General features: G+C 45.5%; 1 protein-coding gene across 1 annotated transcript; it reads right to left on the bottom strand.

Moving 5' to 3' along the window:
- Positions 1–53: 53 nt before the first annotated feature.
- Positions 54–15,444, bottom strand: GMPPB (GDP-mannose pyrophosphorylase B). The gene is made up of 9 exons (XM_066613711.1): positions 15,133–15,444; positions 8,454–8,534; positions 5,595–5,643; positions 5,217–5,359; positions 4,014–4,172; positions 3,629–3,707; positions 2,512–2,639; positions 2,041–2,223; positions 54–1,264 (listed from the first exon to the last, which is right to left on the bottom strand). The coding sequence occupies exons 1-9, from the start codon at positions 15,259–15,261 to the stop codon at positions 1,133–1,135; spliced, it is 1,083 nt and encodes a 360-aa protein (XP_066469808.1). The 5' UTR covers positions 15,262–15,444; the 3' UTR covers positions 54–1,132.
- Positions 15,445–15,472: the final 28 nt, after the last annotated feature.

Here is a 15,472-nt window from a genome sequence, read left to right as displayed (position 1 = left end):
GCTGTCTTCTTCTGCCCCAGTTGGGGGAAAAGGCAATGTATGACACACAGTGGTTTCCATGGTTCATTACAATAGAATTTCATTTGTTTTTCACTAGTTGACAGATATTATTGTCTAGACCAGGGGTGCCCAAACCCCGGCCAGGGGGCCACTTGTGGCCCTCGGGGGCTCCCAATCAGGCCCACAGGGAGCCCCCAGTCTCCAATGAGCCTCAGGCCCTCTGGAGACTTCCTGGAGCCCGTGCTGGCTTGACGCAACTGCTTTCAGCATGAGGACAACTGTTTGACCTTTCACCTGAGCTGTGGGATGGGGGCTCTCTCCACTACTTGCTGTTTCACATCTGTGATGCAGCAGTGGCAGCAAAGGAAAGGCTGGCCTTACTTTGTGTAAGGCCTTTTACAGGCCTTGAGCTACTGTAAGACCCTCATTCATTCATATAAGTTCCATCTCTAATAAATTCATTTATGTAAATTTATTCAAATTTGAAATGTAAATTCTTTTTTTCCCCAGCCCCCAACACAGTGTCAGAGAGATTATGTGGCCCTCCTGCCAAAATGTTTGGACACCCCTGGTCTAGACATTTGAATAATACAGTTGGTGATTATTGGCCATATGGAGGGAAGGAGTCAGTCTCTGTAAGGCAGTAAAAATTCACAGATAAGGACTACAGTCTTGTGTGCTATAGGAGCACAAAAGCCATCTTCGCAGTACAGCATTTGTTCCCCAGCCCTACCAGGGCCAGTTCTCTTATAACAGCTGAGTCATTGCAGTACTCAATGGTTTGTAGCACAAGCAGGCAATTTTCCCCTTTAGGGCATTAGTCCTAGTCAAACTTCTGTAGCAGGAGAAACTGAGAGCTAGCCCAGGTTACACAGCCCTATCCCTATTTCCAAGCAGTGATTCCAAGTAGCGCTTCAGTTAAAATATCCATATCTTTGTCCTGTTACACTCCTCCACAGTATCCCCATAAAGGGTGATGAGTGCAAAATGAGTATTTTAATTCAGGGAAAAGCTCAGTTGGAAATTCAACAAAGAGCCCCTGCAGCCAAGGCACAGGGTGGAGAAACCCCCCAGCAGAGGGCAAGATAGGCAGAGCCTCATTGGCTGGTCCAGCTGTTGATGCTCAGAATTGCTACATGATGATGCGTGGCTCTGGTACCGACTCGGCAATAGATTTGTGAGGCAGTACATTGGCACCGTTGAGGTAGAGTTCATCATTCACAATAACATCCTCACCCAGCACTGTCACATTCTCCATCCGCACCTGGGGCAGAGCATATCAGATGACATATGGTTACATATATATCCAACATGTAGTATTCTACAAGATGACTTAAGTCAAGAGTCAGGCTCTAGGAGTTGCTTGCTCCCACTGTACCATTATTTGGCTACTCAGCAGTCAGTACTTAACAGCTTTCATCCTCTGGGCTGCTACTTAAATCAAGGTAAGAGCTTCCCCTAGATTGCTCCCAAAACAAGAGACATTCCCTTAGCTGCCAGTTAAATCACTGTTAACCATCCAGCCCTGCAGCAAAAGACATTACTTGACTAACAGAAGCTGCACTGAGATGTCACAAATTCAGAGTTTGTAGTGGCAAGTTAATCGTATGAGAGTGGCTCTCAAAAGAGTGAGAAAATATTGACAATGTCACACAAGAATTCCAAAATGTATGACCTGGAATCCAGAGAGAGACAGAGAAATCATGTCCAATTCAGCTGCACAGTGCAATCCAAATACAGTTTTTAGAAAGTAGCTAAAAATATTTGTAAGTATGGGTGCTGTATGGGTCATTTTGGAAAGGGAGTTCCATAACTATAGGACTGCCACTGTAAAGACCCATTCTCTTGTGTCCGTGAATTGGATCTCTGCCAACAGTGGGCCAAACAGCAGAGACTTCAGTGCAACTTCTCAGGAGCTAGACAGGCTAGCATGGGATAACACATGCTAAGTAACTTAGTTCCAGACTATTAAGGTCTTTAAACGCTAAAAATTACAGAGTGCAGTCTCAGCTCTGTTGAATCACTACAGTCATCACTCACCCACTGTCCCACAGAGGAGCTCCAACCAACAATGCAGGACTCAAGCCAGGAATGGGAACGGATACGCGACCCCTTCAGGACTGTGCAACGCTTGATCCGAACTCCATCCTCTACCACCACTCCTGCCCCAATGGTGACATTGGGACCGATGCTGCAGTGTGATCCAATCTTGGCAGTTGGGTCCTGAAAGGGAAGAAAAACCTGGCATTTTAAAAAAGGAAACTTGTGGTATTGCTTTGAGCAGCTTCCAGCTCCCCAGAGAAGTATCTTGCTCCTCAGGAAGGAAAACTGAAGTTCTATACACTGAGAATTACATGAGAATTGTTTCCATGTAACTTTAGTTCCCATTGTGATACATGCAATATCAGAGCGGCTTCTGCCTTGCCTGCTTGATAGAATACAAACCAGTTCTAGATTAAGCCCCCAGTTGCCCTGTTCAAGGGGCCACTCCAATTACAAGAGTGAACTCACCACCAGTACATTCCCCACAAAGCCTGGTCCTGAGTGCAGCCACTCAGGCTGCTTCAGCCGCAAAGACTGCAGATACATGCACATGCCAGTCAGGAAGTCTTTGGGTTGCCCAATGTCCATCCAGAACCCTGTGGGGAAAAAAGTTGCACCATCAAGGCACCAATTTCCTTGGATAAGGTTTTTACTAGAGAGTCTGCTAGGGCATTAGCAGTATAATGGGGAGGTGCTCTGTACTATGTGGTCCCTGAAGCCACGGAAGAGTGGGATTCCAAGCGCAGCAGAGAGATGGGATTCACTCTCCCTCTGACATTGCCCTATTTCAAGATACCATAACAACCAGAGTAGCTAATTTCTTATGTCTCTTAACAGCGTTCCACTTATGGTGTTCAACAATACCAGGTAAGCCAGAAAATACAATAAATTGGTGTAAGCAAATGCAGCTTATTCTTGCCTGAGGAGAATCTTGTAAACATTCATAAGCTTTAGATCAGCAATTTTCAAATTTTTTCATCTCACAGCACACTGAGAAGGTGCTAAAATTTGTCAAAGAACACCAGTTTTTTGTTTTTTGGGGGACAATTGACAAGGCACACTGCACTGTTTGCTAAAGGATCAGATCCCCAAAATGGCACATACTCTCACAGCACACCAATGTGCCATGCCACAATGGTTGAAAATCAATGCTTAGGCAGATCTTAACAAGGGTATCAAAATCAATCTTGTGATCTTCAATAATATCTGGTGGTGATGAGTTCCACAAGTTAGGAATCATATACTGAAAAGTATTTTCATGTTATCAGAATGAAACTAGGACATTCAGATTTCTTTTATCCTTGGATACTTTATGGTGATTCAAACATTGGTCCTTCAAACATTGCCCTCTAGATCAATGATGAGTCAATCAATTTGTAACAATGTTAACAGGATGCATGTTATGTGCTCTCTCAATTCCCCTACAGCCTAATCTGGGTTTTGCTTCTCAGCTGGGTCTCCACCTTTTCAGAAGCCCTCAGTGAATTCCTACATTATTGTCTAAAATTCCAAATAACTGTTTTCTGTTTTGAGGATCCCTGAAAATAATTTCATACTCTCCCATGTGCTAGAGACTTGTCCTTACCCTGTAGTTCCATAGCATAGAGCTGTCCTTGCTCTGCCATCACTGGGAAGATCTCCTTCTCAATCGAGGTAGGTCGCAACTATGAGAAGGAAAAAGTTCAGTAAACTGGACTTCCCTAATGTAGCAGCTAAAGATGCACTGCAACCACAGGTGTCATGGGGACATACATAACTATCCCACAGCCCTTCTGAAGTAGATGCTGGATCAGAATCTTTAAATGTTGCAACTGAAATGTTTAAATGTTGCAACTGAAAGGGGTGGATCTACAAAACCTCTGCCCACAAGACACAAAAACAGGTCTTCTTGCAATTTTAATAGGTAGTGGCAAACCACAGTCCAGCTGAGCTTAGCCAAGATCCCCATTGCTACAATTCCTGCTTCATACCTGGATCCTCTCTAGCACAGATGGATTTAAGATGTACATGCCAGCGTTGATCTTGTTAGAGACAAAAACCGGGGGCTTCTCCACAAAGCGGTGTATGCGCCCAGTATCTGCCTCACACACCACTACACCATATTTGGAAGGCTCCTCTACCTTTGTCACCTGCAAGGGAATGTCAACAACAGACTCAGTTATGGTCATTAAGGACAAAAAGCACAGAAAACCTACTAAAAACAACTCATAAGAATTTCTTCTTCTATTTTACTATTTTTATTCTAACCCCATTTTATAGTAAAAGGACACAGTAAGCAGAAGACAGAGTAAGACGTTGGCAAGGTTTACATTGAAGACCTTAAGGCCAACACCATTTTTGTTCTTGCACGAGCTTGTTAAAACTACAAGTGTGCAGGCAAGTAACAGCCCAATCCTAAGGGGTAGCCCAATCCTGAGCTACCCGGAGCACCCCTGCTCGGCAGCACCACAAGGGCTCCTGCTGCATCCAGCGCCTCCCACACTACCGCAGGAGGCACCTTGGGACTAGGGGACGTTTGTCCCCTTCCCCCGGGTAAGGGAGGCAGCCCCGCAATGGGGCTACTCTCTTTAGCCACTAAAGTAAAGGCACGCAGCCTCCATGAGCGTCTACGATCCTGCGGAGCTCCACGGATCCTCCTCCTGCCCACGGCTACTTCCAGCGGGAGCCCAGTGGTGAGCCCTGCAAACGTGCCTTATGACACGTTTGCAACTGTGGTCCGCGTCATGGAGGCGCGGTGTGGACCATAGGATTGGGCCCTAAATCTTTAAATATTGACTTTAAGTACAAGTATACTTAACTCCCATCTCAGTGTAATCCTATGCAAGTTTATTCAAAAGTCCTATTAAGTTCAAAGGGACTTACCCCCAGGTAAGTGCATACAGGATTGCAGCCTTGGTTTGCTTAATAAGCACACTCCACTGTATGAACAGAGGAAGTATTTATAAAACATGCTGGAGGTATAAGTTTTATTTTAAGTTTTCCTTTGTCCATGCAAATATAACTAAGGGTTAGTGGAAGTGATGGATGCCTTTGTTCCTGTTTCTCTCAACTAGCCTGCTGTACCAGATTTCTAGCTCTTCTGTATCCAAGAGTTAGGCAAGAATCCTCAGGCAGACTAAAAACAAAACAAAAAAGCTTCACAAGTATGCAGTTGATCCACCTCAGATGCTTACCACGATGGTACCCTCTTTCCCATGATGCCTGTGAAAGCGCACCATGTCTGTGAAGGGGAAGTCACAGATCACGTCACTGTTGAGCACGAAAAAAGGCTCTGAATTGTCTGTCAGTAACTCCCGAGCTAGTGCCAGAGGACCAGCTGCCGAGGAAATGGGAGTCATCAGTATTCACATAATCATAAACGTAATAGCATGCACAGCTCAGGAAGTCCCACCATATATAGCTGCTTTCTGCAGTAAGTCAACCCTCACCTACATGCCAGCCAAAGCACTAAGGTCTGCCAGAAGCTCAGATTCTGATTGCACAATTGCTTCTCATAGCTCCACACCACACCACAATCCCACCAACCAGGAGCTGTGCCAGTAGCTCCTTACCTGTGCCCAAAGGCTCCTTCTCATGCGAGAGCGAAATGCGAATCCCCAGCTGGAAAAAACAGAGCGAAGTTTACAAATTAGAAATCAAGCACTAATGAATGCATGTGTCTGTTTTTATACTGTTTACACATGAGAGCCTCAGGCTTTCAGAAGATCAGATCATTTCTGCTAATACAGTGGTTCCAAACCTTTTTTGCACCAGGATCCCCTTTTTAGATCTGACAACCTGTCAGGCCCTCCTAAGACATAGGACCAGAAGTGATATCATTAAGCAGGAAGTGAAGTGATTGTTTTTAACAAATTACACCTTTTGAAACTCCAAATCCTTCTTAGAATGTTCTGAATGCTTTGCCTCTAAGTGACGTTTGAGTTTGTCTAAGCTTCCAAGATGATGGTGCCCATCTCTTCAAGATGGTGGCGCCAAGCTGTCCGCAACTCCCTGAAAAATGGCTTGTGACTCCCTTGGGGTTCATGGCCCCCAGGTTGGGAACCAATGCGCTAACAGAACAACCCAAGACATCATTATTTAATAACTAGTAGCAGGCTTCCCATTCTTTCTTTAAAGTCTGTAGTCCTTTTCAAAGATTGTACAGTGGGAAACACCAGCAAGCTGCACCCTCAGTACAGTCCATAGTTCCTTTCCCCTGGTTCTCCCAAAGGCCAGCATTCATCTGCAAACGCTGTGCTGGTATGCTCCTGGTCAGGTTGTAACCATGGGTGCTGTCCATGGTACTCGCGCTCAATCCTATCAACACTGGAACTGAACTGAATTGAGCTTGCTTCCAAGTAGAAACGCACATAATTGCACTTTTAAAGCCTGAAAAGGATACATGTGGGTACCTGTTCTCATGAAGTGCATGTGAACAGCATAAATCAGATGAGATTATTAAACTCTTTCCCCTTAAGAAAAGTCATCCCTGTGGTTATCATATTGGAGTGGGCTGTGACTCAGTCATACAGCACCTGCATGCTTTGTATGCAGAAGGTCTCAGGTTCAATCCCTGGCCTCTGAAACCTGTCTGAAACTCTAGAGAGCTGCTACCAGTCTGTGTTGGCAATCCTGACCTAGATGGACCAAGGATCTGATTCAGGACAAGGCTGCTTCCTATGATGCTTATTTTTCTTTGTGCCCTCACTCTAGATCAGGAGTGCCCAAACCCTGGCCCTGGGGCCACTTGCAGCCCTCGAGGATTCCCAATGCAGCCCTCAGGGAGTCCCCAGTCTCCAATGAGCCTCTGGCCCTCCAGAGACTTGCTGGAACCCGCACTGGCCCGACGCAACTGCTCTCAGCGTGAGGGCGACTGTTTGACCTCTTTGCGTGAGCTGTGGGATGAGGGCTCCCTCCACTGCTTGCTGTTTCATGTCTGTGATGCAGCAGAGGCAGCAAAGGAAAGGCCAGCCTTGCTTTGTGCAAGGCCTTTTATAGGCCTTGAGCTATTGCAAGACCTTCATTCATTCATGTAAGTTCATCTTTCATATAATCATTTATGTAAACTTATGTAAATTTATTCAAATTTTAAATGTAAATTAATTCTCCCCCCCCGGGCCCCCAACACAGTTTCAGAGAGATGATGTGGCCCTCCTGCCAAAAACTTTGGACACCCCTGCTCTAGATCCTAATCCTAAGCACATTTACTTGGAAATATATGTGTTCAACAAAACTATATGCTTAAAATAACAGCAATTCCTGCAATTCACAACCTTAAGTGGTTGGAATAAAAAAAAGTACAAGGTAAGCTTGAAGATCAACCAGATTACGCAGTCAATATAACAATGCTGAGAGTTCCAAGGACTTTATATTGTCATGTTTAAAATACAAAGAGACACTCAAAGACTACCACTACAAATAGTCCATAGACTACAGATACTGTTTCACTGAAAAGTAATGGGAGAGTTTGTGGTCCGTGCAATCACAAAAAAGGAGGTAGGGGGCTGAAAGCAAATGGATTGATCAGGTGGATTCTGAACTCCAAGGGAATATCTTTTCACAAACACTTTTGTAGCTGATTTACTAATTAAATGAAATGCATAACCTTTCAGTTACTGAAAGCTACAGAAAAGGCATGTAAACAACACTTCTTATAATATTGGAAGCAGACAGTAATTATAATAATCAGAGCTAATATAAATTCTTGTTGCAACATTCTTTGAATGCAGGTTCTAGGTAACAGTCACTGAGCCACTGGCTTTGGGAGAAGTTCACCCATTTAAGAGAATATTTTGGCAAACACAGAAGGATCAGAGTTGACTCCCACTTAAGTTGCCTGTCTATCGATCCAATCTAGCAGTGATCCAATATGCAGTGCAAACCTAAGCTGCACTTGGGCCTGCGCAAGTCCCCTGCACCAGCCCAGGAGGGTCGCAAATGTGCTATAAAGCACATTTGTGCCTCCTCACAAGCAAGCTGTGGCAAATTCAACCTCCATGGCAGCTTGCGTGGCAAGCCTTGGGGTGGGAGGGGAGAAGGCAAGAGGGAGGCATTCCTGGGCAGGGGGAGTGCGGGCAGTGGGTAGCCCTAGGGGTGGGTGGGTGGGGAGCAGGAGATGGGGCTGGGATCCAGCAGTTATGCTGGATCCCATCCCCCATTCCTGGGGAGTTCAGAGCGGCTTGAAACCACGCCGCTCTCCTCTGACTTGCACCACCTCCAGAGGTGGCACAGGTCCAAGGAGACCCATAGGGGCCAGGGCACCTTACCCAGAGGTAAGGGGGAAAGTTTCCCTTTGCCTCTGGCTGAGCCAATTCTGGCCCCTATCCTGCGCTGGATACAGCACAAGCCTCTTGGCTTGCTTGTTCCACTGCAGGGTAGGATTGCGCCCTCAAGGTAAGAAGCTTAAGAAACACACATTTCAGAACACTTACCCGTTGCTCTTGTTCTTTCATCTCCTTCTCCAGCAATTCTGACATATAGCTGACAGCAAGAATCACATGGTTTACACCTGCCTATCAAAAAGGAGGAAATCAGTGGTAAGAATGCCAAACCTTGTCACATGATTCAGTCACAACCCACCACACAGCATTAAAGCAGCATTGAGAAACACTGCCTTGTAATAAAAAGCGGTTAATGATTTTTTTTAAATCCTTGGATTTTCAATTCAAAATTTATTTTGCTGGGTAAGAACCAAAAGAATTTTTGGGAGGATAACAAATAGAAGTTTTATACAGTATTCCCTTCCTAAATTTAGAAAAGGAGTGCAGTCTGAACTTAGAAGTCAATCTGTGACCCATTTGTTCAAATCACTTTCTCCAGCACAGCATGTCAGATACAGACATCAATTCTATTTCTCTGACTAGGCAGAAGTTCTACATAGATAAGGCAGGTTAAAACATACATAAGGCAGGTTAATATTGAGGGCAACATAGGAACTTCATTCTGATTATGCTGGCAACAACTTCAGCCTGACACTGGCAGAAATTCATCCACTGCCAGCACAACTCTATGCTATATATCCCACACACCAGTGCAACTCCAACCAGCATGAGTCCCAAAATGAAGCTGAGATGTGGACGAGACAGGAAAGAGTTGACTTATACCATATCCTAAATCACCTTCACAAGGCAGATACGTTCCTGACTTTGGCATAATGTTGGGCCAGTAGCTGAACTGATATAAGTCTAAACACACAAAAATCAGTGGAGAGCCAAAAACATCCCCATCTTTTCCACTCTGTTATGGCAGAGCTAAGGATACACTCCAAAGAGAACCACAACACTCCTACCCCAGTTGTTAAACTCCTGCCAGGAAGACCAAAACCCAAATGATAAGGTGCCTGACACAGGGCTATAATAGCCTGGCCTCACGTCATGCACACTTCACACACATTGGTGATGGAAACTATAGTAATAGGACACTCTGCACAAACTGCCTGCTGCCCCTATTACATATATGGGAAGAAAGTTCACACATTTCTCAGAATTCTTCTTGTAGCTGGATTCAGAAAGATTCCAGACACAAACCCAACTGGAATGTCCACTCCACTCACACCTTCAGTACCATCACATATATCTTTGCTATAAATTGTGTTGCCTAACCATTCCTTTTCCTTGCAACAGCCAACAGCTGTGAGTTCCAGCTCTCTTTTATATTTCAACCATTGCCACTGCCAGCCAAATAGTCACTTGGGACAATATCCTTTCATTTTTCTGAATTGTGCATTTCTGCATTTCTACACTGCCACATGGGGAAAGCAATGATTGCCCACCAAGTTCCACTGCAATTGCTCACAGGCAACTGAAGGGTCATGCTCTGCCACACCATCTCCCCTAACAGGACACTATACATGTGCACTCAGGTGGCGCCACTCTCACAACCACTGAACACACAACCTGATCTGGAGATCCTGTGTTGCTGCTTCTGGCTATTGTTATTTTCTCTTTCTTTTTGTTCTTCACAGGCAGTTCTCCATCATAGGCAGAGGGGACAAGACCCTCCACATGCACAAACCACACAACAGGCCTAGCAGCAGTGACCAGCATGATTCCACCTGTTCCTCTGTGGGGTTACTAACCTACTTGTTCCAAACAGGCCCCTGTACCTTTGCAAATTCCATGATAGACAGCTATATAAGTGGTGCAGCCACACCTTACTCACATCTGCTACTCTGCTGTCTGTCATACAACTTCCAAAGTACAAGAGCTGTGCATGGGATGAGATGGTTGGCAACCCTACTTGTGTACTTTCAGATGCTGCTCCATCTTTGATGCTGTTCAATAAAAGCTTTGACTTGATCACACTTATTCTTACTTTGATAGCAGATAGGGATCCCTTCTCCACCCACCCTGGCCTCACGGTAGGATTCTGTAGGGGAGGGGGCCTCCACCTCCTCTTTTGTCTCTGGGCATTGTGTTTGGTCTTGGTTATAACACTCCTGAAACTGACTTGCCTGGATCTCTGTAATGAGCTACTAGCATTCCTGTTTGCCTGAATACACTTGAGGATCCCCTTATGCCAGTTCCTCCCCTGACAAAAGAAGCTTGTTCGTTCGTTTGTTCATTCAACCTTTATTTGGCATAAATATTTGGTAAATAAGGCCTCTGAACAGATACCATACCGAGAATAGAGACCTAAGCAATACACAGATGTGTGTGTGCATACATACAAACATAACACTATATATATATATAACATAATATATGTGCATATATTATTTAAAAAAACAGAAAACAGCCAATTACAGACTTTGCCAGGATGTGATCTACTCAATTGTTACTTGGGACCAATAACTTGGCTCGGTTCAAGTTACTCAGGTTTACAAACTGTGCAACTGAAAGGGTTATATGCTCATCATCACCCCCAGAAGGTATTGAATTATAGCATTCTCTGAGAGCCCTGTTTTAGCACTGAGCAAGGGAGAGAGAAATTGATAGCACTTGATACTTAGGACAGTGCAGCATAATGTGTATAGATGATTCTACTTCGCCTAAGAAGCAGTTACACAAACGTTCTCCCCTAGAGGCATTTCTAAATCTGCTGAGTAGGTCATTAGAGGGGGTCACATTACAACATGACAGGGTGAAAGCCCTCCTCTCTGGGGGCGTATTAGGAGGGACAGATATTTTGGTTGTTGACCAAATGTAATTTTAAGTTGGAAATTCAGCGGGGAACGTTTTTTTTGTGCTGCGCCTAAAATCTCTTGCGTCTCTATGTCATGTAGTCTGGTTGTCATAAGCCTGATAATAACCTCAGGAGAAGGAGCCCCTTGTAGATTAACCTCAAGTCCCATCTGTTGGGTTTTTTTTTTATAGAATAGGGCTAGGCAAGGAGTTATCATTGAATCGGCCAACAGCCCCTTTAGCAGCAAATCACGATCAGCCCTGAAAAAGACTTTGACCCAGTATTTTAAAAAACTGGACCATGCATATAGCTCCAATCTATGTTGACCTGACTCCAGGCAGAGTGCTGCATATGGAACACAATGCAGTAAGCCAAAATTTTTGTAAAGGAATTTAGACTGGACCCTTTCGATTGTATCATTTAATGCCGGCATCCATACAGGGATGCCATATAAAATTTGAGGTATGACTTTGGCATTAAAAGCTTGCAAAGCAGCTGGTACAAATGAATTGCCCCAAGAAAAGAAAAAATGAGTTATGGCTTGGACAGCTGGTTTGGATGAATTAATTGCAATCGAACGATGGGAGGACCAGGAATGCTTATAATGAAACCGAAGGCCAAGGTACTGGAATTCCTTGGCCTGCTGTATTAGTTTTCCATTGAAAAGCCAAGACTGTGGTTTCCATGAGTTCCCAAAAACCACTATTTTGGACTTTTCATAATTTATCTGCAGAGTTAGTTGCAAGATATTCAATACAGGCTTTAACCAGTCCTCATAGGCCTATTTTTGTACGGGAGATTAGAGCCATGTCGTCAGCATATAAAAGTAAAGGAACATCCACCAATCCCAATTGGGGACAATGCGTGTCAAATTTTGTCAGGAAGGGGGCCAAGTTGTTGATGAAAAGAATAAACAAAATGGGTGCCAGCACACAACCCTGCTTGACCACCTTGTTGATTGGGACTGGAGCTGAAAGGTGACCCTGCAGAGATAATTTCACTTGGCAAGTGGTATTTAGGTGGAGGACACAAATTAATTCTAATAATCTTTTATCAAGTCCCATCTTCTCAAGTTTTTCCCAGAGTTTGTCTATATCAATAGAGTCGAAAGCTGACTTTATAAAGTCGAGATTTATTTTGAGTCACCTGTTTGAAAATTAAGTGAGACAATATTACATAGTGGTCGATTGTGGACTTGTTTGACCTGAAGCCTGCTTGTTCTGGGCCTATGATGTTGTGATCAGATATCCAAGAAGAGTGTTTCCTCAGTAAATGGGATGCATACATTTTCCCTGCAACATCCAGAAGGCTTATTGGCCTGTAACTGGAAGGAAGGTTCTTATTTCCTTTTCTGAAAATAGGGACCAAAATTGATCTACTCCAGGATTCTGGAATTACTCCAAATTTATCAATTCTTGTAAATAATTCCACAATGATTGGGGCCCACCAATCTGGTGCTGCTTTATAGATATCTGATGGAATTGCGTCTGGGCCTGCTGCTTTACCCTGTTTCAGCTGGTTAATAATTGAGATGACCTCATCCACCGAGACTGTGGGCCAGTCTGGGAGGTCTGGCAGGATATGTGCCTTAACAACAGAGATTTTGTTAATTAGATTCATTAAAAAAATTGATTTAAAATGTGTTTCCCACAGATTAGCAGAAATTGTGGTAATACTGATTGGCTCTTTATGAAAACAGCCTGATATTATTTGCCAAAAACTCCTGACATTTTTAGATCTAACAGCGTTAGAGTGACCATCTTGCTTCTGCAGTCAGTCTGAAATAGTGGTGTAAAAGTGGTTTACTATTAGTATCTCTGAATTGACAAAAGAAGCTCTTTCCAGGGGATGGATTCCCCCACAAGAACATGCTAGGCTCCCTTGGGCAAGGGTTCATTTGTTATGCATGTCCTCTCCCAAGGGAGTAATCTGATCTGTTGCAATCAAAAATACATATTTTTCGCAGTATGTGAGTGTCATAAGAGGGCTTGAACTCCGAGTGCTGAGATTCCTAGCTGCCTTCTTTAGCCCTCTTGCTTCCTGTGCCACAGTAACTCCAGAAGTAGAAGGTACTGTGGTATCTTTATGTCAGATGGTTTGTGTGGGTGGGTGCGGTGTGCTAATGTCATTGGGTTAGTTCTCTATTATCCTGCAATAGACTGGCTCCTTCCATGCCCTTCCCATGTGAGGGTGTCATCACCACCCCATGATTGGTTCAAGGCGGAGATGTTGCCACAGGGGTTGCAGGTGTGGTTGGGTTGCACCTCTCTGGAGGTTTTGAAACTTTTCTTTGTTTCTCCCCCTTTGTGCTGGAATAGGTCAGGATACAGACTACAGTTAAACCAGTGTAGCTATACCGATGTGGTACTTTCAGTATACAGTTGCACTGTAAGTTTACCTTCCTTGTATGAACAGGAAATAGGAAAGATGCCTAGAAACACAAGTATGTGTACATGCAGCTCCTTGTGCAGTACAAAGCATAGCGCCTTGAGTTGTTTACTCCCAGGTGTGCGTGGCTTCTCCTGCACACTAGTTTATGCTTTTTCTCCTGACAAGAGGCCAAAATTGAACCAATGAAGCTTTCTTCACAAGATGACGCTCTAACACACACACTGTTTCTCAACCAGGGATATGGGTACCACCGGTGCCACTTGAGGTGATGTCCGGTAGCACTGGCAGGATCTCTGGCCCCTTGCTGCCCAGCAATGAGATCAGGAACACGCTGCAACAAACAGCAGTGGGAGGCTCAGCTTGGTGGGCAGAGCTCCAAAACATGCTTTTCTGCGCTCGAAAAAGCCCTCCCATCCACCCAGAGTCTCTTACCGGTGTTTGTTGCATCACATCGGGCCCCCCAAGCCAAAAGACACTGGTGATGATATCATTGCCAGTTACCTCAGGTGGTACTTCAGATAGGTGAACCATAGGACATACAGCAGATATAGTATACACCAGTGTTTCTCAGACTGTGGGTTGGGACCCACTAGGTGAGTTGTGAGCCAATTTCAGGTGGGTTCCCATTCATTTCAATATTTTATTTTTAATATATTAGACTTGGATGCTGCCATGGTATGTGACTGCATTTGGGGAAATATTACAGATCTGTACTTTTAACAGGCTACGATGTATATGCTTTTAACAATGATAGTCAGTAGGGCTTACTCCTGGGTATGTGTGGTAGAATTGTTAAAAATTTTCCTGCTTGATGATGTCACTTCTGGTCATGACATCACTTCCTGTGGGTCCTGACAGATTCTAATTCTTAAAAAGTGGGTCCCAGTCCTAAAAGTGTGAGAACCACTGGTATACACATATAGAGATAAGTATGCACAGATACATAGTATACACAGATATAGATATGCATGATACAGCAGAGGACAAACCTTGAGAAATGTTGCTCTAACGCAGCCATTTTCAACCACTGCACCATGGCACATTGGTGTGCCGCGAGTGGTGCACAGCTGTGCCACAAGAATTTGGGGGAAGGTCACCTATTAGTTGGGCCAATGGAGGAAGTGAGCCCCCCACTGGCAGCGCGGTGTGCCTTGTCAATTGCCCCCAAACCGATGCTGTTCCTTAACAACTTTAGCGCCTTATTGGTGTGCCATGAGACACCAAAGGTGGAAAATCACTGCTCTGATAGATTTACCTGTGGAAGACCTGCTGCCGCCACTGTTTGCGAGCTCAAGGCCACGGTGTCTCCCTCAGGCCACACACCTGTTCCTTTCAGCCACACGTGCAGACGTCCATGTACCCAGGTGATGCTGACACACACACAAACCGCACAGGACCCAGTCCAATCCCACTTTCCAGTGCTGGTGCAGTGGTGCCAGTGGGGTGTGTGCCGCACCCTGTGGTGGAGGGGCAGTCGCTGGGCCTTCTCCAGGTATGCGGTCAGGCCCCCTTACCACGGGGTGCCCTGTGGCTCACCAGAGCTGGAAGGCTGGACAGGCCTGGGCACCCCACTCCCCCAGGGGCGCTGGGCCTTACCTTCACCAAGGCCTCCACCTGGTGCAGCAGGATGGGCTTGTTGCAGAACTCCACCAGCGGCTTGGGGATGCTGAGGGTCAGGGGCCGCAGCCGCGTGCCGTACCCCCCCACCAGGATCAGCGCCTTCATCCTTGCCTGAGGGGGGGAAGAGGGCGACGTCGCGTCAGGCTGGGGCTCCGGAGCTCCTCCGCGCCGGGCCACGAACCGCCCCACCAGCGTCAGAGCCCGGCGGCTGCTTCGCCCTCTGGCGCTCCGGGCGGCCTCAGGAGCCGAGCCACGTAGAGGATCCTGCCGCTCCCGGCCGGCCCGGCCCGGCCCAGTGGCTCCTCCCCGCCCGGGG

This window comes from Tiliqua scincoides, chromosome 2 (assembly GCF_035046505.1).
Source record: "Tiliqua scincoides isolate rTilSci1 chromosome 2, rTilSci1.hap2, whole genome shotgun sequence".
Taxonomy (NCBI): Eukaryota; Metazoa; Chordata; class Lepidosauria; order Squamata; family Scincidae; genus Tiliqua; species Tiliqua scincoides.
Note: the sequence above shows the minus strand (reverse complement) of the source record. Positions and strands in the feature narration are given on the sequence as shown.